The 24,523-nt window shown below is 43.0% G+C and overlaps 1 protein-coding gene across 9 annotated transcripts in view; it reads left to right on the top strand.

The window, feature by feature from the left end:
- Nucleotides 1-334: 334 nt before the first annotated feature.
- RBMS3 (RNA binding motif single stranded interacting protein 3) overlaps nucleotides 335-24,523 on the top strand; it is a 1,359,637-nt gene continuing 1,335,448 nt past the window's right edge. For 6 of the 9 annotated variants that reach the window (XM_047738869.1, XM_047738849.1, XM_047738857.1 and 3 more), the window contains exons 1-2: nucleotides 348-658; nucleotides 1,547-1,791. In XM_047738869.1, the coding sequence (XP_047594825.1) occupies nucleotides 496-658; nucleotides 1,547-1,791 (408 nt within the window). In that variant the 5' untranslated portion in view covers nucleotides 348-495. Of the gene's footprint in view, nucleotides 659-937; nucleotides 1,015-1,546; nucleotides 1,792-24,523 lie in introns of all 9 variants that reach the window. The other 3 variants (XM_047738902.1, XM_047738838.1, XM_047738862.1) reach the window with 3 other exon arrangements.

A 24,523-nucleotide genomic window follows, 5' to 3' on the forward strand; every position in this document is an offset into this window, starting at 1 on the left:
TGATACATTATATGTTATGGAAAAAAGGCCACCCTCTGCTAAGAAATGCATGAATAGTTCATTTATCTGCTGATCCATTTGGGGGCATTATGGAACTCAAAGCCCAGAACAATGGGCTCTATTTAATATTAAACAGGTTCTTAATAATCTGCTATTTCTCTCCATAGCTGCAGGAGGGTCCCTCCTGGACGTACAGAGTTGCAGTTAGCAGTTCCCGCGAAGTTGTAAGCTACTCCCCAGGACCAAGTGGTGTTAAATTTAGAAGTCATGCTGATCACCTGACTGTCGGTGAGCCCCGATTTAAGAATTTCCAAGTCTACCCTTGTCACCTCTATCTACCTACATTTGCAGACGCAGCTCGTTGCCCGGCCTGGGGTCACCACCGGAACCTCCTGGAGACCTGCCCTGCGGAGGACGCCCTTCCAGCACAGGAGAGCTCGCCACTTGGGAGCGGCGGCGCCCAGTTGGCGCCCACCCCGGGGCACGCTGCAGTCAATGCCTGGCAGCGACTTCTCGCTTCACCCTCCGCCTCCCCCATCGACCCTCTCTGGCCGACCTTTACGCCCAACTCCGTCGCGCTGCGAGCCTCGCGTCCTCGCGGTCCACGCGGGGCCCCACCCCTTCCCGGTTCCTGCCCGCGATCGGGCCGGAGGCGAGGGTAGGTCGATTTCCTGCCCGGAGCTGGCCGCCGGCTCCGCAGCTTCTTCACTCCAGTTCTCTAGCGCGGGGCTGTGTGGCGCGGAGCCGGCGGCGGCGGAGCAGACCGAGGAGCGGGAGCCCGGGGACACACTCACGCACGCTCCGGAGGGCTGACCCCGGAGACACGCTCGGCGCGGGGGGCGGGGCGGGGGGCCGGGCCCGCGCGGAGGTGGGGGTCGCGGGGGCTCAGGGGTGGGTGCACCGGCCCCCAGCCCTCCGCATGCTCCCCCTCCCGCAGGTCCTCGCCGCCACCACCTGGCGCAGGTCGGAAACCCCTCCTTTCCTCCGCTCCTCGGCGCCGGGGCGAGGGCAAAGGTGAGGGGTCGGCGCTTGGTCAGCGGGCGGGGATGGTAGGGCTCACTCGCACCTGGCAGCCCCTAGTCCTTGTCCGTATCGCCCGGCCGTTCTTCCAGTAACTTTGTTCCGAAGGTTGGAGGGGAGGGGAGACGCCGAGGGGCCCCAGGAGAGGCTGGAAAGCACCGCGAATCTGGAGGCCCGGCTGGAGAGCAAGTCCCCGGGCGGCCCCGGGGCTGGGCGCGCGGCTGGGAGGCGTCGCCGCCGCCGCCGCCGCCGGGATGCGCTCTGCTTAGCGGGGCTGCCGGGGGCGCCCGAAGGCCACCGCTCCAAGGACACGCGGCCCCCCGCTCCCCGCGCTCCCCGGCCCAGACGCCGCCAGCGCCCGAGCCGAGCGGGCGAGCGGAGCTGCGGGGAGCGCGGGCGAAGGGCGGCAGGAGGGAGGGCGCGCGGGAGGCGGCCCCTCCTCGGCGAGCCATGCGTGCCACGGGCAGCTGAGGAGCCGCCGGGCGCCGCTGCCAAGTCCCCGCTCCGCTTTTGTCTTGCCCTCCAGTGAATGGGAAGATGGAGATGGATGTTGAGGGAGTTTCTCCGCGCCCGGAGCCCATCCCCCGCTCCCAGGGGGCTGGCGGAGCCTGCCAGGCGCCGCCACAGCCGCCCCAGCCCCAGCCCCAGCCCCAGCCGCAGCCGCAGCAGCAGCCGCTGGCTCAGGATGAAGTGCCCGGCGGTGAGAGTGCAGGCGCGGAGGATAGCGACGATCCCGAGGCGAGACCCAGCAGGGAGAAAGGAGAGAGCAAGGTAGGTCCACAGTGCTGGAGCTGTGACACCTTTTGAACAAAACCGAGGATCTCTAGTAGTGGCTGTCACTTTAACCCCTCCGCTCCCCCACCCCCTCCCCTCGTTTGTGTGGTGGTGGGGGTTGCTGATGTGGGGAAGGCGTGCGGTTGAGGGGAGTCGATGGGAGAGAGTGACTTTCCGAACTGGAAGGCGTGTGCGGGAGTCTGTCCTGGTTTCCGTATTCAGAGGTGTGTGCCGAGAAAAGTCTTCTGGTACATGCGATGTGATGCCCAGGGTAGAGCACGGCACCTCCGGAGAGCCGTGTGGAGAGACCTTTGCTTGCCCACACAGTATAACCAAGGCTTATTTAGATGATGTAGGTCAAGGGGAAGCGTGTCTTCGGGAGCTGCCAAGTGGCTTCCGAGACTCCTTGGAGGGAGGTGACATCAACCTTAAGATGGCAACAATGGGAGCAAAGTTTGGCTCATTTGCAGAATGGAGAGCGCTGCCGAACCCAGCTCTCAATTCCAGGTCCTCCCCCTCAGCTGGCGCCCTCCTAGCTAGGAGGGCAGGGACCAGGTGCCTGGCAGCAGAGGAGCCCTGGTAATCTTTTGCTGCCCTGCTGTGTCATTGTAGACCAGGGGATAGCTACTTCTTACTGTGGAGAGGGGAGTTCTTCAGGTAATTGGATTCCAGTACAAAATTGCTCAAATGCCATCATTCTCTGGTGCTGATGTTTCTTCTGTTGAGAAAATTGTAAAGTAAAGGGAATGGCATAGAAAATACTGCCTTGGTAATATCATCAGAGTGTATTTATTACAGCTTGGTCTCTGAGCATAGTCTTCTCCCATTCACGCTTGGAGTTCCGTTTTGTGGAAGCTAGCGTTATTTAGTCGTTTCTGTGTAAAGTGTACACATGCGTTTGTCAATACGTTTTGAAACTGACTGCTCATGTTGGGAAAAAGTTGGTGCAACAAATCAGGATACCCGAACCCAAGGAGGGTCGGTCAATATACTTTCTCACTTTTGACCCCTTAAGGAAATGTGCAGGAAAAATAGCCGCTTTGCCTGGTTAGAGGAGAATTGCATGTCACGAGTCCTCCTTCTAGGAGATTGCCTTGGTTTCTGTTGGACCTTCTGGAAGGTCCTAGGGGATTAAACAAATATCCGACACATGTTGGGATCACATTGAGTGTTGCTGTTCTGTATTTGGAGATGAACTCGCTTAACAAGTTGGTATTTGCAAATGTTCAAAATTGTTTTGCATTTTGAAACTGAGGTAAGGATTGACATTGTTGTTTATCTACCCAAATGAATATTGTAATTTAAATGGCAGTCTACCATGGAACTGGAATTTGAACATCCACTAGACGGAACCGGGGTGCCTGACGAATGCATACAAGATTTACATTGTAAAAACTATGATGAATTTTAATATTCTAATATCCTCAGTTTTCCGGTTGCTCTTGATTTCATGAATATTTAATTCTGTCATGACTGCATATTTACTACTTTAAATGACTGTGTGCGCTCAGTTTTATGAAATAACAGTTACTGAGTATCATATTACCTAATCGAACTTTAAGTGTCTTTTGCAGAATAGGTGTGGGGAATAATTAAAATATTCAGCCAGTGCTGCCGTTTCCATATTGTTGGTTCATATGCCCTGAGCGTGAGAAATTCCTGCCATCAGCAAAAATCTGTGCTTATTTGTTTCCCTTTGATGCACCATGCAGACTGTCTAATGTTCTACCGGTTGTGAGGAATAAGGAAGGCAATGCACTACGAAATTACAGCAGGTGAAGAAAGGCCTGAAAGCGGGTTGATTACATATCGTTAATTAGCATGTTCAGATAATTGAGTATTCCACTGATGTGATTTGCTTTACGTTTGTCTGCAATTTCTTGAGGTGGAAACAAAATATTACTTTTTTCCCTCCAGGTGCTTGCCTTAAAAAATCATGTTGCATCCTTCTCTTAACCCAGAAATCAGCTGTGTTAACCCTTCATTTGCTTCTGGTATTCTCCTACTGGCTCTTCTGAGTTTGAGGCCCGTTGCTGTGTTTCAGACTTTAATAACTCTTTTTGTCTTTGATGGGTATGAAGGCAGGTTATAAATTGATCTTTCTTAGCAAATCCTGCTTTCATTAGTGGGAGGCCTTTGGGTGTCTGACCAAATTATTGTACTAAAATATAAATGGAACACAAAGTGGGATAAAGTGGAGTGTGGTTTTACTCAGCTCTTTGGGGTGAAGTGGGGCTATTTTCATGATAGGATTTAAATACAATAATGTACAAACGTAATGCAATGAACAATTGAATTTTCTTTTCACTCGTGACACTAAAGAAATATGAGTTTTGAGTGCTCTATTATTTATCTTAAATCTTCCTCAGAGCAAAGGTACTGTAAATAGGGTATCAGTGAATAAGACTCCTCTCCCCACAAAATAAAGTATCCGGGGAGTAATGGGTTTTTTTTTTTTTTTTTAGATTCTGATATGGGAGCCATGATTTATTTTCTCATGAATTTACCCCAGTTGTCTTACTGGAAAAGAAATCAGAGCTCAGTGCCAGATCAGCTTGTCTCCTGAATTGCAGGTGCACGGTTGTACATCCTCAGAAAGTCTCTGAAATGGGAGAAGAGGTTAGAAAACTGGATCAGTCAAAGGATTTTTTACACCAGAGTTTCATGATGTGACTGGCACTATCTGTTCCTAGAATAACAATGCCTGATTCCTGTCTGTTAAAGCAGCTACGTGCTATATATGCTTTGATTCTGTGAATTGGCGTAGACCCTAAATCAACAATTTATGCCTCCTCTCTGCTTTCAGGCAGGTTTATATTAAACCTTTACAAAAACCAGTTTCCTCTTCTTGCAATGACATCCAAAGACAAGTTGGTCCCCCTCTTTGGGGACCTCATGAGGTATTTCCTTACCCATTATCTCAAGCACTTCTTCCTTGTATCAGAAAAGAGTTTCTCTAAACTGGACAGAACTCTTTCCTTCTGGTCTTGCAGATGCATGGTTATGCCCTTAAGTAAGAGACCTTCCTGTCCTTGAAAGAGCTCCCCCCACCCACCCATTTGATCATCCTCAAAACTTTCTTGCATTAGGCCTTAGATATTCCATTTCCTAGAGCTATTCAAGACGTTTCTGAAATGTGTTGCTTATGCTGAATAACTCTTGGATAAGTATTTCCTAAACTTTCTTTGGAAAAGTTAAAGCCCTTGTGTTGAGGACTAGCACCTAGGAACTCATTCCATCTGTGATATCTAGTTACTTATACAAATCTGTGACTTCTTCTCCTGATCCCAGATGAGTGATGTAAATGATTCTTTCTGTTCTGCTTTAGCTTCATCTCATTCATGTATTCACCCCTTTTCTTCCCCTCTCTTTCTCTCTGCCCCCCCACAACACAAACACACACACAGAACCATTTACCATTTACTGTGAAGTACATGTTTATGGCCTGGATGTGAGTTTCATGACCAAGCTCACTTCTTTGCTCAGTTTTCCTTAAAGCCTTGGTTTGCAAAATATGTTCTTGTGGTTTAGGATTAGAGAGACTCTGTGCTGTTCCTACAGTGATACTTCACTGATGGACATGACTATTCTCATTTCAACAGTCATGCTGTCCTAAATTGAACATCTTACAAAGGTTGCTGTAAGGGAATCTCTTACCCAGCCTGTTGGTACATTTTTTAAAAGCCTTTAATTTTGAAATAACTTCAGATTTGTAGAAGAGTTGCAAACATAAGACAGAGAGTTCCCATATACCCTTTACCCAGCTTCCTCTAATGTTAATATCCTTCTTAATCATGCTGCCTTGTATAGCTCAATGAAGAAATTAACTTTGGCACAGTACTATTAGCTCAACTTGTCCAGTCAATGTTTGTTGAATGAATTTGCAAACATATTGATGATTTTCATTTTATCCTTCTAGGGTTTAAGACTTTGTTTACACCTGAGAGATCTTTGAGAGAGTATTTAAGAGCCCAATTTGATTGGGGTTAACTCTTCCCCCCTTTTTTCTGGTGGGTAGGAGCAGCTTGCAAAGTACAAAGGTTGAGGTCCCCAGAGCTCTGCAACCTGTTACAGTGAGCCCTATGGGAGTTACAGCTTTGGCAAAACTCTTGAGTGCTGTTAACTTATGGGGAGTGATAGTCTTCTTTTTTATTTTATCCTGAAAAACATTCCTGTGCCAGGGAAGATAGGGTTTGTCAGTACACAGAGGACAGCAAAGTCTCAAGTGGCAAGTAGAGGAGAAAAGGCAATTGATAAAATCAAGACAGTTCACTTTGATGCCTAACCCCTTGGGTGTTTGTTGCTGGCATGAAAAATAATGGAAGCCCTTTCATGTTTGTATTGTATTAGCCAGGTGGACTCTGATTTCCAGCACAGAAGCAGAAACTTGCCCACATTTGGCACGATGTCATGGTGATGAAGAGTATTGGCTTTCTGATTAAGAGTGAAATCAGAAAGACCTGCATTTGCTCTTGGCTCTGTCTTTCACTGGCTCTTAACCTCAGTAAGATCCTGACCTTTCCACGTCTCAATATTTTTATCTGTAAAATAGGAATAACAGTTATTATTATATAGCTTAACGGAGATAAACTGTATATGATTTGTAATTCAGTGCTTCATAGGTACTGACTGCTCAGTAATTGTTAATAATAATTGGGATCATTATTATTACCTTTGTGATCCAGGGTTCTGAAAAGGAGAACGAGTTGGGGCTCCAAGTTCACCTAGAATTTCCAGTTCCCCAGAGGGTTGTGGGGCTGCAAGTGGTACAGACAATCAAGCCAAGCTGGTACTCATTGACTTGATTTTGCCCTGTGGGCCCTGATGTCTTTTCGTGGTGGGCAGGAGATTAGGAAAGAGTTATTCTTTATCTTGACTTGTCAATAGACCTCTCTCACCAGGAAAGCCAAGGAAGACCAGGATAGAAGACCCCTACATCCCAGCCCAAGTCCCAGGGGCACATGCAAAAATAAAATAATAGAATAAATAATAAAATAATAAAGCAAATGCTTAGTCTGCTTTTACAGATGACATTTATGGCTTTTTGGGAGAAGTGGTGGCACATTTCAAGACTTAAAAAGAAATGATTGAACTAAAAAGTTGTATCCTTTAGGGCTCTTCGTTTGCAAGAGATAGAAACTGACTTTAATTTGAGCAAAAGGGTATTTTATTGTAAGGTTGTAAGGTAATTGCAGAATCAAGGGAGAAATGATAAAACTGGTTTTGAGAAACACTGCAGCCGGGAGATCTCAGAAGATCTAAGTTGTAGAAAGTGAGGAAAGGTCTCTCAAAGGCACTGACACAAGAAAAATAAATTCTAGCCATCTTTTTGCCTTTCTGTCACTCTACTCAAGAGCCAAAGTCCAGGGCAAGGTTATCTAATGGATCTTGCTTGGATCAGATATCTGCCTCTTGGTCAAGGAAGAACGGGCATTACGTTGAAGGTTCTTGCAAATTGTACTCTTTGGAAGGGGTATAGTCCCTGGGGAGGAAAATCAAGGTGCTGTTACCAGATCAAGGGGAGTGTATATCAGGGGCAAAATAACTGGTATAACTCTTCTTGAGAGGGAGAGGAGGAAATGGGAGGAGAGCAGGACAGGAGACAGAGAGGGAAGCAGAAGGGAAGGGAGAGAAAAGAAAAAGAAAAAAGAAAAAAACAAAAAAACAGAGAGATGTAGAGGCAAAGAGAGAAGGCAAGAACCAGACAGCTACAGACAGAAAAAGGCACTTAAAGAACATGAAATATTTTTTTAGTGTTAATTTCCTAACATTTGAAAAGAAAGAATACAGTGGAAAAATAAGTCTTCTGTGGCTTATGTACAGGTTAGTTTTCCCACTTATGAAATGAAATCAGTGATACGTTTCACATCTGCTGAACAGATAATCTCAGGATGAATGTGATTGGGCTCTGATGTTTTAAAATATAGATCTTCCATGGAACTCATGCCCATTGGAATGAAATACATTAACATTTTTTTTTTTTTTTTTTGTCTGCCCTGAGCTAAAGCAAGTTGGTTTCCTGTTCAAAGCTCTAAAGCATTTTCTTTGACTTTTGAATCTACATGTCAATACATTTCTGTGCTTACATTTGAACTTTACATCCTACAGAGGGAGTCCTGCAGGAGAAGGTACCTTGGACAGTGTGTTCCTCATTTTTAGATAGCATAGGCTGGGGGTGAGCTGTTCATTCCTGAGCGCACACTCTTTCGGCACCGTGCCTCACACAAAGTGGGCCCTTATCAGTAGCGTTTATGTTGAATGCTGCCTTGAAGAGTCAGTCCACACTCCTTATACACCTCCAGATGCTGCGATCACAAACTTGAAAAGAGATACCCACAGTTTCATGGCAGAGACACACTGATACACAGATTGTGATGCTGTAGGATGTTGGGAGGGCCATCGGAGAAATGAGACCACAAGGCAAGTTCTTTGTAAGTGGGGAAACTTAACACATTTTTTTCTTTTTTTTTTTTTTTTAAGTGAAGTGTTGACCTAACAAGCATTAGAAGTAGCTAAATGAAATGAGACTGGGCAATATAGAAACATTAACTAATAAATGACTGTCCTTTCTTGGTTTGCTTTCCCCATAACCAAAGGTGCAGGTCAAGTTCCATTCACAATACCAGAGACAGGGTTTGCCCTGTCCATCCTGCCACACTTCCCATGCCACCCATTTTGCAGGATTGCAACCTCCTCCCCAGATTAGACCCTTTCTATTTTATTATCTATTTTCTCTTTGAAGTGAGGTTTCCTGGCATAATTTACATGTAGTAAAATTCACCCTTTTGAAGTGTATAGTTCAGTGAGTTTTGACAATTGCTAATACCTGTGTAGCTGCCACCCCAAACAGGATGTGGAAGGTTTCCATCACCTCCAAAGACTTCTGTCTCATCCTCCTGCAGACAGTTCCCTCACCCTGCCCCCAGCCTTTTCCAAAATTTCGTATAAATGTAGTCAAATAGTATTTAGTCTTTTGCATTTGACTTATTTTCCTGGACAAAATGTATTTGGTATTCACTCATTTTGATGTTTTTATCAGTAGGTGTCTTTCTTTCTTTCTTTTTTTAACTGAGTACTATTTCATACCACATATTGTTTATCCATTCATCTGTTGATGGACATTTGGGTGGTTAATAGATTTTTGGCTTTTATTAAGAAACATTTTTTTTTCTTTGTGGAGAGACATTTTTATTTGTTTTGGGTAAATCCCTAGGAATGGGACTGCTGGGTTGTATTTAACTTTATAAGAAACTACCAGTCTGTTTTCAGATATAGCTGTTCCAAATGTACTGATCAAGCATGCTTTCCCGCCATCAATGCCTGAGAATTCCAGTTGCTCCACAACATTGTCAACACTTGGTATAGTCAATATTTTTAATTTTACTCATTCCAGTAGGTATGTAATATCTTGTTATGGCTTCGATTTGTATTTCCCTATTAACTAATGATGTTGAACATCCTTTTATGTGCCTGTTTGCCATCTGTATTTTTCTCTGGTGAAAATTCTGTTCAGATCTTTGGCTGTTTTTTTTTGTTTGTTTGTTTTTTGTTTTTTGTTTTTAAACAAATTGAGTTATTTGTATTCTTATTGATATAACCTAGTATTTTCACATAGGTCTAGGTTTCAGAAACCTGGTGGAAGTTTGAGGAGATTACAAAGAAGGGTCATTTTGAGTTTCTTTTCTTGGCGAACTAACATTTACAGGGTGTTTTTCATGTGCCAGTCATGGAGCAAGGTAGATTCACATTGGGTGATCTCATTTTATGCTCAATGGCAAGCCTGCCAAATAACTTATTATTGGCCCTGAGGTCTCACAGCTGGTATATGGCAGAGGAAGAATTTAAATTTAAGGCTGTCGGACTCCTACTCTTTCCACTTCATCAGGTGTGACTCCGTACCTGATGAAGTCCTGATGTGGCCTGTTCTCCACAATTTACTGGTTAGTTTCCCAGCCCAGACTGCTTTCTCTGCTCAGGGTGTTTTAAAAGCAGGCCTTAGGTGAAATAACACTGCTGGCATTGATATGCAAATCAGGACACTGAGCTTAAGGCAAAAGAGTGCTCCCAGTTTTATTTTAGTCCTGAAAAGATCTTCTCCACTTCATAAGGTTGAAAGGTGAGAATTCTCAAGAGAAGTGGAAGGTTTGAGGTATTCATTTACATTTTAGTACCCAAGGATGTCCATCTCTCTCAGCTAAATTGTGGTGCTTTGGTTTTCTCAGAGGGCTAGGGCAGGGCTAACCCCTGGGAATCAGATCTCAATTCAAACCCAGTTTGATCCCGCAGGCTCTGAGGACTTCAGGCAAACCACGGGGAGCCCTGGTTTGAATTCTCTTATGTTATGGTGATGGGTAAGTCCCCCTTACTGCACCTGTTACGAGGGAGGATTGAATTGCCTGTAAAGCCTCCAGCTCATTCTGTCCCAGGAAACCCTGGGTCCCAGGTAAACCAGGACAGTTGGTCACCCTGGTTACAGGACAACACGTAAGTGCGTGGATCATTTCAGACTCTCAGGATATGAGAGCTGACACTGTTGAAAGTGCTTTGGGGCATTTGATCCATGAGTCTGAGAATGACTCATTGTATTTCAGAACTAATGAGGGCCTGTGAATGATTCCGGGTTCTCCAAATTGACTTAAAAAATAGTTCAAAACAAGATTCTGCATTTGAATTGGACGAGTATCATTACTTTTCTGAATAAGTGGCTGTAGAACTTTCTAAAGCAGCTCCTTATAGCTTCCAACCATGAAGTAAGTGTGTTTTAGAAAGTTGCTGCGGTCTCCCTGGCTGGAGAAGGCTCTTTAGGGGAGGGCCTTCACTGATAGGATGAGAATCACCTCAATAAATATTTTTTTTTTAAAGATTTTATTTATTTATTTGACAGAGAGAGATCACAAGTAGATGGAGAGGCAGGCAGAGAGAGAGAGAGAGAGAGGAGGAAGCAGGCTCCCTGCTGAGCAGAGAGCCCGATGCGGGACTCGATCCCAGGACCCTGAGAACATGACCTGAGCCGAAGGCAGTGGCTTAACCCACTGAGCCACCCAGGCGCCCCTCAATAAATAATTTTTAAAAAATTGCATGGTTGAGGGGCACCTGGTTGCCTCTTGGTTAAGCATCCAACTCTTGATTTCAGCTCAGGTCTCCATCTCAGGGTTGTGAGATTGAGCCCTTTCTTGGGCTCTGTGCTGGGCCTGGAGCTTGCTTAAGATTTTCTCCCTCCCTTTCCCTCTGTGTCTCCTCCCTCCCTACAACCCCAGCTCATCCTCTCTTTCTTTAAAAAAAATAAAATAAAATAAAAAAATAAATAACAAGTTTGAATAATCCTACAGGAGAACACGGGCGGTAACTTCTTTCACATCAGCCATAGCACCTTCTTTCTAGATAGGTCTCTTGAGGCAAGGGAAACAAAAGTAAAAAATAAACTACTGAGACTACATGGAAATAAAAAGCTCCTGCACAGCAAAGGAAACAATCAACAAACCTAAAGGGTAACCTGTGAAATAGGAGAAGATATTTGTAAATGACATATCCAGTAAAGGCTTAGTATCCACAGTATAAAAAGAACTTATAAAACTCAACACCCCCAAAATGAATAATCCAATTAAAAAATGACCAGAAGACATGAATAGACATTTTCCCAAAGAAGACATTCACATGGCCAACAGACACATGAAAAGATGCTCAATATCACTGATCATCAGGAAAATGCAAATCAGAACTACAATGAGACATCACCTCACACCTGTCAGAATGGCTCAAGTCAAAAACACAAGAAATGACAAGTGTTGACAAGGATGAGGAGAAAGGGGAACCCTCTTGCGTTGCTGGTGGGAATGCAAACTGGTGCAGCCATTGTGGAAAACAGTATGGAGGTTCCTCAAACAGTTAAAAACAGAACTATCTTACTATCCAGCAATCACACTACTAGTTATTTACCTGAGGAATACAGAAATGGTAATTCAAAGGGATACATGCACCCTGATATTTATAGTAGCATTGCCTACAACAGCCAAATTACAGAAAGAGCCCCAGGAGTCCATTGATTGACAAATGGATAAAGAAGATGTGGTAAATATACAATGGAATATTACTCAGCCATGAAGAGAATGAAATCTTACTATTCACAACAACCTGTATGGGGCTACAGAGCATTTTTAAAGATTTATTTATCTGAGAGAGAGAGAGAGAGATAGGACACACTTGCACGCGAGAGTGGGGAGAGGGGTAGAGGGAGAGAGAGAAGCCTCAAGCAGACTTCCTACAGAGTGTGGAGCTCGGTCCCAGGACCCTGAGATCCTGATTTGAGCCTAAATCAAGAGTTGGATGCTTAACCGACTGAGTCACAGCTGCCCTGGAGCTAGAGGGTATTATGCTAAGTGAAATAAGTCAGTCAGAGAAAGATAAATACCGTCTGATTTCACTCATATGTGGAATTTAAGAAACAAAACAAGTGAGCAAAGGGAGAAAGAGAGGCAAACCAAGAAACAGACTCTTGACTATAGAGAAGAAATTGATGGTTACTAGAGGGGGTGGGGATGGGTAGGTGGGGGGATGTGTTAAATAGGGGATGGGAATTCAAGAGTGTGCTTTTTGTGATGAGCCCCAGGTTTATGGGCGTGTTGGATCACTATGTTGTGCACCTGAAACTAATAGTATACTGTATGTTAACCGAAATTTAAATAAGAACTTAAAAAAAAAGTAAAAAAATTCCATGCTTGGAGGGGTTGGTGTCCCTAAGGATCAGACTCAGTATTTTTCATGAGGCCCTCAGTTGGAAAGAAACTGCTCTTGTAGGGAAGATAATGAGACTTGTGACTTTTAAAAAAAATTCTGTTAGCCAATATATAGTAGTATATGACTAGTATCAGATGTAGTGTTCAGTAATTTATCAGTTCCATATAACATCCAGTGCTCATCACATCATGTGCCTTCCTTAATGCCCATCACCCCATTACCGCATCCCCCCAGCAATCCTCCCTTTGTTTCCCTGAATCAGGAGTCTCTCATGGTTTGTCTTCCTCTCTGAATTCTTCCCCTTCACTTTTCCCTCCCATCACTTATGATCCTCTGCACTGTTTCTTATATTCTGCTGCTATAAACATTGGGGTGCTGTGACTTTGAATTCTGGTTCTGTCCCTTCTAACTGAACTCTTGAACAAGTTACATTTTCTTTGAACCTCTGGGTTGTCAACTGAAATGGGGATAATATTTTTACCTTTCTAAGAGTTGTCTAGACTAGAAAAAAATTCAGTAGTACATGAACAAAGTCTTTTGTAGACTCTTACACATGTCTGAGTGTGTGTGTGTGTGTGTGTGTGTGTGTGTAAGTCTCTGTTTAGCCAGGTAAATGAGTTTTTCTCCCAGTGGTTTTCTGTGACCCTATTTAAGAAATTGAATAGAAAAGTATCTCATTAAAGTTAAAAGTGTTGGAATTTGGGGTCCATAGGATTGTGGTCATTCCTGGGAAGGATGTCTTCAGATGGTATTGGGTGGATTCAGGTATCTGGGAGGTCCAGCGGGCTGAATTTGGGCTGTGGTACTCTGGAAACAACACGAACTGACTCGGACAGCTTGCTGTTCTACCCCTCTGCCTTGCTTGCCCTTTGGAAGACAGTAGTATTGGTGTTTTTGTTTTCATTTGTTTATTTTTTAAGCTTTTGGAGTTTATCCTGTCCTACCTATATCCTTTGCCCAAGCCATTTACTTTGCCTGGAATGTTCTCCCCAAACCCCCTCCACTTCCCTGTCACCCAGTGAATCCCAACTCAGCCTTAAAAAATTCAGTTTAATGCCCAAGGAAGCTTTTCCTTATTTGCACGTTTCCCTGCCTACTGCACAAGTCAATATGGTATTGCCAGTATGGTGTCATATATTCTTAATTCTTAATTGGCTATTTAATATGAGCCATGAGGCTAGGAACCAGGTTTGTCTTTTTCAGCTGTTCTCCCCAACCCCCTCCATGCCGGCACAGTACCTTGCATGGGGGACACCTGCAAAAATATTTATGATGAACATGGTTGGATGCTCATTTTGACCATCTTTTATTTAATACCTGCTTTCTGGCCCAGAATGGTCCCTCTTGTTATGCAGCACACATTCTAGGGGGAGAGACAGATACTAAATAAGTAAATACCTAAATAAATACAATAGATAAATAAACAGCTAAATATATAATATGACATCAGTAACCCCGTGGCTGCCTGGCTACAAGCGTGTATTTAGCATCCCTGCTTAACCATGTTTATACAAGAGCATCCATTTAGGGCAGTAAAGAAATAACTATGAACTGGTCTGTTTTCTGGAGTAGCCATCTATCTGCTGGCCTCAGAACCTGGCTTCCTCCTCTGCTTCCCTCTACTTCTGCTAGACTTCAAGTTCTCACCCTATTGGCATTATGAAATCACCACAAATGCGCCACCAGCTCCCCTTCCCTGTGTTCATGGCAGATGTCTCTAGTTCATCACAGCCCTCTTTCCTAATGAGTTCAGCCTTAGCCTTGGAAACAGGTACTCCTTTTCAGTTGGAGGTGGCCTGCAAAATGAAGTTGTGGGGATCTCCTTGCCTTTTGCTTATGATTTTCCTGGCAGTACTTTCGCACTCGCCTGGACAAGGCAGTCAGTCCTTGGCAGCACCCCTCCCCCTGCTTCCCTGCCCCCACCAGCTTCCAGACCTGCATTCTCTAATCTGGTAGTCGGTAGACTCATTTGGCAATTTAAAGACAAATGGAATTTAAATGAAATAAAATTAAAAATTAAATTCTTCATTTGTATTAGCCACACTTCAAATGCTTTAAAGCTCTAAGTTAAAAGTCTCCCCCATTGGGCAGTGCCTATCTAGAACATTTCTATCATTGCAGAAAATTCTGTTGTGTAGCCATGTCGTGCACGGACTTCAGCTCTTCAGGTCTGCCATAGCCATTGTTGATGGAAGTCCCTCTGAGATGCTCTGAAACCAGTCCTTTGACAAGGATGAAGATTTTATGATTTCCTAGGGTTTGGTTTACGTTCTCGGTGAATTACTTACAAATTATCTTTGAACTACTTATGTTGTTGTGTATAGAGGCTGCCTAGAGCAAGATCTCATTCAGAAATTTTGTCTAGTGGTGTTGCTATTTTTGCTTAGGTGTTCCACTGAATCTTGGTATTTGTCCTTGGCCATTACAGAAAACAGTCTCTGGTAAAGTGGTTCCAAGAGATGGCTTTTCTATTATCCAAGGTTAGAGCCTTTATTAGTGGGTAGTTGAACCTGTGGCTGAAGCACCATTGACACCTCTTCTTTGCCATTTACTAATGATTGTCTTCACACTGTGGGGATTACGGTGATGATACTTGTCAGAACACACAGGCAGAGGGATCTTGCTGAGAGCCCAAGTCTGATATCGTCACAAAGCCCCTATGCTTGCAACAACAATGCAGGGAATAATTTCGAATTATGTAATGGATAAAGAGTATTAAGTTGCAAAGTTATACCCTTAAGGTGTCCTATTTTTCTTCTTCCTATATAGCTCAATATAATTTAAGTTCGAGATGATTACTAGGGGTTTCAGGTAGAGATAACTAAGAAAAAGAGAGGACATGAAAAAAAAAAAAGCCCGATAATGAAAACTTCCTTTTTAGACCATTTTTATATTTCTTTTTTTCATTCATGAGTGAGAAGAGTGATCTTTTTAAGATTAGAGGAGTACTGGGGAGTTAGTCCTAAAAGATGTTAATATGGGACTTGCTGTGCCTTTGTCTAGCACATTACTTGCTTGTCAGCGGGAAAAGAGATGGGAAAATGGCCCCAGGGTGAATGTGGTGAATTTCCTCCCTGTTAGGATGAAAATTTGAATGACACCTTGAAGTGATTTCAAACTCTTTTATTTACACATCCAGTTAGCTGGGAGGCCCCTAGGCATCATCTTCAGAATGCGGCAGTGCTTGGAAAATGGTGAGAGAGAGATGTGAGCACTGTCTCCTCTATCCCAGCTGTGACCGGTAATCTGGACCGGGCAGTGAGAATGCAGGTCAGGAAACAATCGTCAAGAAAGAAAAAGGCATATGGCGAGGCCAGTAATCCTGACACCTTTTGAGTATTTTTATGTACTATTTAAACAAGTATTAAACACACAGAAGTACAGAAAAATTAATATATCTGCCAGAAGTTAGAGTTGTAGCCAAGGCAACCATAATTGCCCATTAGTCATTCCCTTCTTATTTCTCTATGTCTGAGCGAAAGACAAGGAGCTGGAGCTCATTGTAGAGTCTTGTGCACCATGGAGGGCTCCCTTTTCACCACTGGGATGTTTTGAGGGTGAAGGGCAGAATGGCAGCGTCTGTGCTGTCAACGGCTTCAAGCAACTCAGGAAGGTGCATGTCCAGGGAGCAAGACTAAGGGAAAAATCGGCCGACAGGTGGGTGTCGTGTCTTCCCAGCCTCACTGCACTCAGAAAATGTGTCGACGTTACCCGCAAAAGCACTCAGCTCCGAGGGACAGCCTAAGCATGGGACTTTGAGGCCATTTTGGAATTCAAAGAAACCTCCTCCTTTATGGCACAGTCCCTGAATTCTGTAGGGATTTGGTATCTGCAGCAGTGTCAACATGTCACATGTTGCTTTGCTGGTGTATGTCCCTCTAGTGAAGGAACAAGAGGCAGAGAAAAAAGGAAATCCTTGAGGGAAAAGCAATACCGAAGACTTAACATTTCACTGCTGCTGTGATGTTTGAAAATAGATGTGAAGTCTTTATTTTGATGCCTCAATTTAATTGTGGCCTAGAGCTGAAATTTGCATCTTTGCGGCTATCAAGTGTAGATAAAACAATGAAGTAACACAACACACTTGGCTCAATTATTTAGCTTTATGTTTGCACTTTTTCTTTCGCTGTCAGTTGCAGAACAGCCATCTTTAAGAACTTAGAAGTTCTGCAAAGGGTTAATTTCATGCTGTATTAAGCACCAAGGACTCACCTTCTTCAGGACAAGCCTGTGTGTTGAGTGCCAAGTAGGTAAAGCAGAGTCCTCCAGAAGTAATGTTCCAGCTGAGGATCCTATCACTCTCTAAAAAAATAGTCTGGCTTTCTGCTGATGATTCATCAGAAAAATGAGCATGGTAATTGAATTGGGGATTTAAAAGGATCTCAAGGAAAACAACCACATTCGACTGTTGGCACTGTGGTAAGAAATTCTGTTAACGTGCAGTGTGTAAGGCAACCGTCTATCACAGTGGACTCTTCAGGAAAAGCGGGCTCTGTAGTTTTTTGCCCTGATCAGTTACGAGAGGCTTTCCGTCACCGCTGTTGAATCAGGGAAGGTTTTGAAAACACTGAGTTGAAAAGTGAGTCTCACTGTGGATGCCTTCTACATGTTGATTACATTGTGGGAAGGAAATCTGGGAAGTACAGCAGAAGATGACAATCAGAGAAACTAGCACAGAGAAATTTTCTGAGGGAAGTCAGGCTCCCGTGTAGCATGGCAGTGATGACTGTGATAACAAGCATAGCCACTTTGTCATGGAAAGGAACAAATGTTGGTCCCAGTTGTATGAAGTATTGGTTTGTATAGGTTGAATGAAATAACCACCTTCGGACAAGTTAAAAATCTAACTCTTCTCTAGAGCAGAGGTTCTCAGCTGAGGACAGTTTTGCCCCCCACACCTCAGGAGATATTCAGTAGTATCTGCAGACACTTTTGGTTGTCAGTCAGGGGTGGGGTACCCCTGGTGTTGAGGGTAGAGGCCGTGGATGTTGCTACACCTCCCACATTGCATGAGACAGCCTCCTACGGTGATGAGGCATCAGGCCCAAAGGATCGGTAGTGCCAAGGTTGAGAAACCCTGATCTAGAGAATGTTCTGGACCTTTGGGTCTTGACTTTATGTATACTTTATGGGGATATTATTTTGAGGAAGAGGTTAAAGCAGAATGTCCCTCTAGTGAAGGAACAAGAGGCAGAGAAAAAAGGAAATTCTTGAAAAAAGAAAAAAGGAAAACCTTTTCTATGACAGGGCTTCTTCTCCTTGTCATAGAGCGTCAGGACTCCCAAAGTTGTGAATTCATCCTTTTGCCAGATCTAATAAGAAGTGATGAGTCTGAGGAGAAAGTTCTCTACACCAAGAATTCAGAGTATTGTCTTTGTTTACAGCAACACTGATACTCTTTGAGATTCTTTCTGTTGCTTCGAAGGTGTAAGATGGGAATCCTCCTCCCGAAAAATAATTTCCTTAGACTGTAACAAAGATTTTCTCTTTTACTGCCAAAATGTATATGCTTTGTGTTTCCAAATCAGTGAGTTCAAATCCTGTAGTTGTTAGACCCTTATTAAATTTTGCTACAAGCACTTTCTTATCTTGTACAATATGGATTAATCCATGCTTATAACTTTTCACATCAAGAAAAACATTGTATCCAAAGTAGTTTACATGTTTTCTTCTTAACACAACAGAATGCTAAGAATATTCCACTCTAGAAAGTATTGGTGACCAACTAAATAAAACATGTTGGAAAAAAAGACAATCTACTTAAACTTACCCAGTAGTTTAAAAGCTGTTGAATAAGTGTTTGAGCAGTCTAGATTTTATTTTTTAAAAGTTTTGTTAAGCATGAATAAGGCAATACTTGGTTAAGAAGGAAATTTCTGTAGACTCCACCGTAAATCTTGAAAGATTTAATCTACCTAATTTGTTATTTTAACTTTATTAAACCAAGAAATTAACTATCAGTGTACATGAGATAGCTAGGAAAGGGTCCGGCATCAGTCTGAACATCCTGAACCCAAAGTGAGAAGTGTGATACCTTATTTCAGGGGTTAGGGAACTTGTAGTGTGAAAGGCCAGGTAGTAAATACTTTCAGCCTTGTGAGCCATACAGCCTCTGTCTCCCCTTTGGTGTTGTCCCCTGGAAGCACTTGCACATAGTTTGTAAAAGAATGGATGTGGTTGCATTGCTATGAAGTTTTGTTTACAAAAACAGGCATTGGTCCTACTTTGGTTCTCAAGGCCTAGCGTACTTACCTCTGTTTAACTTAACGTAGACAGCCTTAATCATGATGGGCTGTTGCATTTTTTGCAGTGATGTGGATTATTAATGGAACCCCAGCATTCTCTTTAAAGACTCCTGGTTGGGAATCATTGTAGGATGTGCTTAAGTGTTGGTCTACACAGCCTCAGCCACCTCAAAGGCAAAGAGGACTCTATACACACAAATTGATTTTGTTAAAAAGTAATGTGGTGTTCATGGAAATTTTATAATTGGGTCCGTTAGCTTACTATAAAAATACCATGTCATTCTTTAATATTTGCTAGATTTCAATTTATTGAAAAATCAGGTTGGGAAAAAAAAAAAGAAATGAGCCATTTCCAAGGGAGATTCCCCACAGACTGGACCTGTGACACAGACAGCTGGTCAGAACGGTGGCTCTTGCTCAACAGTCATCAGACATTGCATGGCTCTGACCTTGGTAGTATATTATAAGGTATGGCCCCGTCTTGTTCAGCTCTATTCTGGGTCTTCCTGATATAGTTTTCTGATGTGGGGTTCTATTATTAGGCCTTGTCAATGTGTCAGCTAATAGAATGTAAGAGCGAGTGATGGTTCCTGCAAACTGTAAAGAGAGAAATGAGCCTCCCTAAGTTTCTTGCTTTCTATTCCTCAGTAATCATGCCAGTGTGATCAAACACTGTGACACTTCCGACAAGCCAGCTAGTCGCAATGTGGAGGCAATGAGAGATTTTTTTCCCACCTCTAAAGTGCCCTCAGTCAAGAAAGATAAAACTGAAGTAGTCTTGTACGAGGGTTCTCAATCATGGGATGGGAGAGGCTCAGTGTCCCGTGTAGCCTCACAAGCATAAAATTGCCTTGAAGTCTTCATTTTATGTGAAATGTGAGGCTCTTAAGAAATAGTGTCTGATTCCCTGAAGTAGCCACTATGTTCAATTTTTCCCCCCAGTTTTACCAGCACGTACACACTCACACCCAGGAAGAAACCTTTAAATTTGCTGTTCACATGAGCCAGTAAGCAGTTCATGAATAAAATTTTGGCTGCCTTGTTAGAAAGAGTCTGTTATACATATACAACTGATTTCGTCGTATTGACTGGGTTGAAAAAAATTCAGTATAGTACTTATATGACCGCTGGCACAGTCTTCCTCGGCTTCTAGGAAGCATTAAAAACAACTAAAGATAGGCAAAGCTTTTCAGCCTTAGGGAGAGAACTAGCTAGCTTTCTATTCTCTTTCCTCCTCTTTCTTCCCCCTTCTCTCCTCCCTCTTCTTTTCCCACTCCTTTCTTTCTCTCTCCTTCTCTCACTAAAGCAAGCTAGTGAAGTAGTTATCTGCTGCTGCGTAGCAAATTACAACCCTCCCCCCACCATTAGCAGCTTAAAAACAGTAAGCATTTAGTATTCCACACACAACCATTTTTGTAGGTCATTCAACATTTTGTAGGAATTCAAACAACTTATCTGGGTGGTTCCAGATCAGGGTCTCTCCGGGAGCTGCTTCACGCACATGTCAGCTAGGACTGCAGTGGTATGAAGGCCTGACTGGGGTTGGATGACTAGCTTCTGAAGTGGCATTGTCCTGTGGCTGGCAAGTTAGTGCTCGTTGTTGGTAGGAGGCCTGAGCCTCTGGCCCTGCGAATCTCTCCTTAAGGCTGCTTGAGTATCCTTAGGACATGGTAGCAGGTTTCTCCCAAAACAAATGCTCAGAAGAAGGTGAAAACCATGGCGTCTTTACGACTTAATCTGGGAAGTCACACTGTGTCATGGTTGCTGTACCCTGCTGCTTACACAGACCAGCCCTCTTCTGTGTGGCAGGAGACGACAAACCAAGAGTTGAGAATCTTGGAGGTGGGCTCCTGCGGCCAGCTATTTGGAAAGATTCTTCAAATCACTACCTGTTCTTAGCTTTCATTTGTGTGGAGACAGAAGCTTTAGCAAAGGTCCTCTCTAAACCTAGGGAGGCCGTAACTAACCTAAGCTTTTTACGTAAACAGATGGGAAACTTAGCATATAGCTGATGGATGCAGATTTTTTTTTTTCCTCTATTAGCAATACCTGTCAGATACACTAGCTGGACATCATAGTGGAGGCTGGTTGTTCAATTTTAAAGAATTCTCCTGAAGGACCACAATTACATGTATCTAGATTTTCTTTTCATTTCTTGCTTAAGGATCCCAGCTGGTCTCATTGACTCAAATCTTTCATAGAACTTTCTTCTATGGAATCTGTATTAGTCAAGAGAGGCTGAACTGTTGTTTAAAAAAAAAAAAAAAAGACCTTTAGATGCATAATGTCTCCAACATGATAAAACTTAACTTCTCACTCATGTCCCCGTCCAAGATATATGTTTCTCTGTGAGTGGTGGCTTTCTTCATGCAGTGAGTCAGGGACCCACACTCCTTCCATCTGATGGTTTGCCATCCCGGAAGGTCAAATTATCACCTGTATCCAGTCAGGGAAGGGGTAAGAATGTGGAGGTGACAGCACCATGTAGATTCTGTAGGAGAGAATGGCTAGTCCAAGGTAGCTGAGAAATGTGACCTTGTGGAGCATCTGCTTCCCAGATACAGGTGTGTTCTCTAAGAGTAGGGGTTGGGGAGTGGAATGGCTTTTGTTAGACAACTATGTCTGCTCGAGATTCCAGACTTCAGAATTTGGCCTGTCTGAGAACAGTCACATTTTATGAGATCTGAAATTATGCATGCATGAAATTTTGTGACAAAAGTTAATTGTACTTCACTTTATGAATCCACAATTGAAAATAATGTGAACCTAAACCCACTGTAAAAATTTCAGCATGAATTACATAATTTCACATTTGGTGGCCAAGTGCATTGCAAGCTGTTTATACTATGATGAGTGGCGGGGGTCGGGTGAACCCCTTTGGACTGATAAACATAAATGCCAGCATCCTTTTTTAGGATTATTGTAGAATAATGTGAGGTTTTCAAGATATCAGCCCTTCCACAGGAAGCAATCAGCCTTGTCTAGCCTAAGTGTTCTTGGACTTAAAATCAAGTCACTGTGCCTAATTAATACTCTAACTGCGTATCTAAAGTACCTGTTTTGTCCCCAGTGTTAACATGATCACCACCCAGTTGAGGTGTTTCTGAACCATTGTTGTTGTCATTGCTTTCTAATTGTTATTGTTATCATCAGCAGCACCACTTATCTGACACTTACTGAGGCCAGACATTGACCTAAGTGTTTTGCTTATCTGTTATCTCATTTAATAATCCCCACAAAACCTTACAAGGTAAGTGTATCACCCTCATTTGACCATTAAGCTAATTGTGTTTCAGACACCAGGATACAGTTAGTAGTGGAACTGAGATTTAAATATATCCTATCTGGTGCATTGCTTTTTGCCTTTCTTCCACAATATGGTGTACATGAGCCTAAGAGCAATATAGTGAGGGTATTTGACTTTTTGTTTTCATATCTCTAGGATAAATTAACTCATGCTTTTCTTTCTTTTTCTTTCCTTCTTTCTTTTATTAACTCATGCATTTCTTGATCCTTAAATCACACTGTGGCCGTGTTTTCCTACTCCTTTTAAAATCATTCCTGATCCCAAATATGGCCTCCTTGCTTCTGAGCAGAGGCATTTTCTTTCATGTGGTGGTTTTTTGTCACAAATGCTTTAAACAACCTTTTCCTCACTCTTCCATTGAACATGGGTCTCCTTTGTGAATGAATTTGCAAGTACCTTGAAGAAAATGGAGCACTGGGCAGTAACTGTTTTGGCTTTAAAGAGGAGAATCTAATCTCTTGTGACAAATAGTGGCAGGATTGATAATTCTTGTGAAGGCAGTTTAGAAAGAATTCATCTATTACCACCTTTAGCAAGGCTTTTTTTTTTCTATCCCACACTACTAAGTCATCAGTAAACTGGTAAATGGATTTAGCTGATACGGATTTTCTCATTTGCTGGGCTTGCAAACCCATGTTGTCTTCAACAGCTCTTTTCTTGGTCTAGGTTCATTGAATCAGTCTTCAAAAATGGTGAAAAGAACAAGCTTTCAAATCAGACAGCTCTGATGGGCGGGAATTCTGGCTCAGAAATTTCATAGCTATGTGTGATGTTTGAGAAATTACTTAATTTCTCAGCACATCAACTTTCAATTCTGCAAATAGAAAGGATGATGCCTAAAGATTAAATAAAGCAAAACAAATAAAAATAGTATAATGTCAGGAGACTGGTCGGTCTCCAGTAGTTATTGCTACATTAATTTGTTGATAAAAATATCAGTTAGGAATGCAGCAGACAGTAGACAGTGTGAAAAATACCTAGAAAAAACAGGGTTGATTTTTCTCACTTAATAAGTCTGCAGATTAGTGGCCGCTGGTGTTGTTTAAGAGCTCCCAGATGTCAGGGCTGTAATATCTGTGATTCTCTTGGTTTTGCCCTCATGTTGGCAAGGTAGCTTCTGCAGCTCCAGATATCAAGGTGAGAGGAAGAGGGAGGTGTTAGGGTGTGGTTTTTTTTCTCTGCTATCAGGAAAACACAATTATGCAGAGATTCCCCAGCAGCTTTGTGCTGATGTCTCATGAACCCTACTGTGTCATGCAACTATCCTTACCTGCAAGAGAGACTGGGAAGTGACTACTTCGCCTTCCCAGCTTCCACGGAGGAGTTGGGTAATGACACTGTTCATAGCCTTGTCTGGGGAATAAGGGCAGCCTGGGAAGGGGGATAAGAAGTATAAGGGAGGATTGCATGTAATGTTGTGAAAGCATTGTGGAAAATATGACCACATAAGAGTGGGGCCGAGGCTTCATTATCAGAGAAGAAAGAGTGTTTGAGAAAGACGCTTGAGAATGGACCATAAGCAGAGAAGAGAGAGGGGAGTTTCCAGGCAATAGAAATGGTATGCAATGACATGTGGACATTGCATGCATTTCATGCTTGGGACTTGGTAGAGACATGGTGGGTCAGGGGTATGTGTGTGTGTATGTGGTTGTGGGGGCATGATGTAGTTATTGGTGATGGGGGGGCACTACTGTTAAGCCTGTATAGATAAGTTGAAACTAGATTTTGAAGGGCCTTGTGCAGAGCAGAAAGCAATTTGGACTTTGACTTTGTTTTGAATGGATCTGTAGGACTCCTGGACATTGGAAATTTAATTCCAAGGGCCAGAAGAGAGGTTGGTGGAAGGTATAGTTACAGAGTAATAGCTGAGACCAGCTTCGGGCAACTTGTAGAACGGTGGAAGCCAAAACTAAAGGGACAGGGAGAGGATGGGAAGAAACCAAGAGGGAGTGGCATTCTAGAGGAGTGAGTGTCAAATGCTTTAGAGAAGTCATGCAGAAAGGAAGAGAAACCATTGACTCTCAACCCTCATTTGTCTTTGCATTTGCCATGTCTCTGACATGTCCTCCATTTTGGAATGTACCCTTGTCTAAATCCTAATTTCTTTGTGGTCTGCACCATTACAGCTTTCTACTTTGTTTTGTACAAAGCAGCAAGTCATATTCCTTAAGAGAAAGTTCCAAAGATAAAGTCACTGTTGGAATTTTTTCTACTACAGAAGCAATATATGTTCATTTCTGAGAAAAAGCAGGAAATACTCATAGGTAAAAATAAGAAAAGCAAAACTCATGATCTTATTACCCAGCAATAACTGTTGCCAGGATCTTGCTATTGTGTATTTTTCTAGACCAGTATTTTCAGATTATATATAATTGAACATAAATCATAACAGTCTGAACATACAGTACCCCAACCTACTCTCTTAATACAATATACTGCATCA

This window comes from Lutra lutra, chromosome 1 (assembly GCF_902655055.1).
Source record: "Lutra lutra chromosome 1, mLutLut1.2, whole genome shotgun sequence".
Taxonomy (NCBI): domain Eukaryota; kingdom Metazoa; phylum Chordata; class Mammalia; order Carnivora; family Mustelidae; genus Lutra; species Lutra lutra.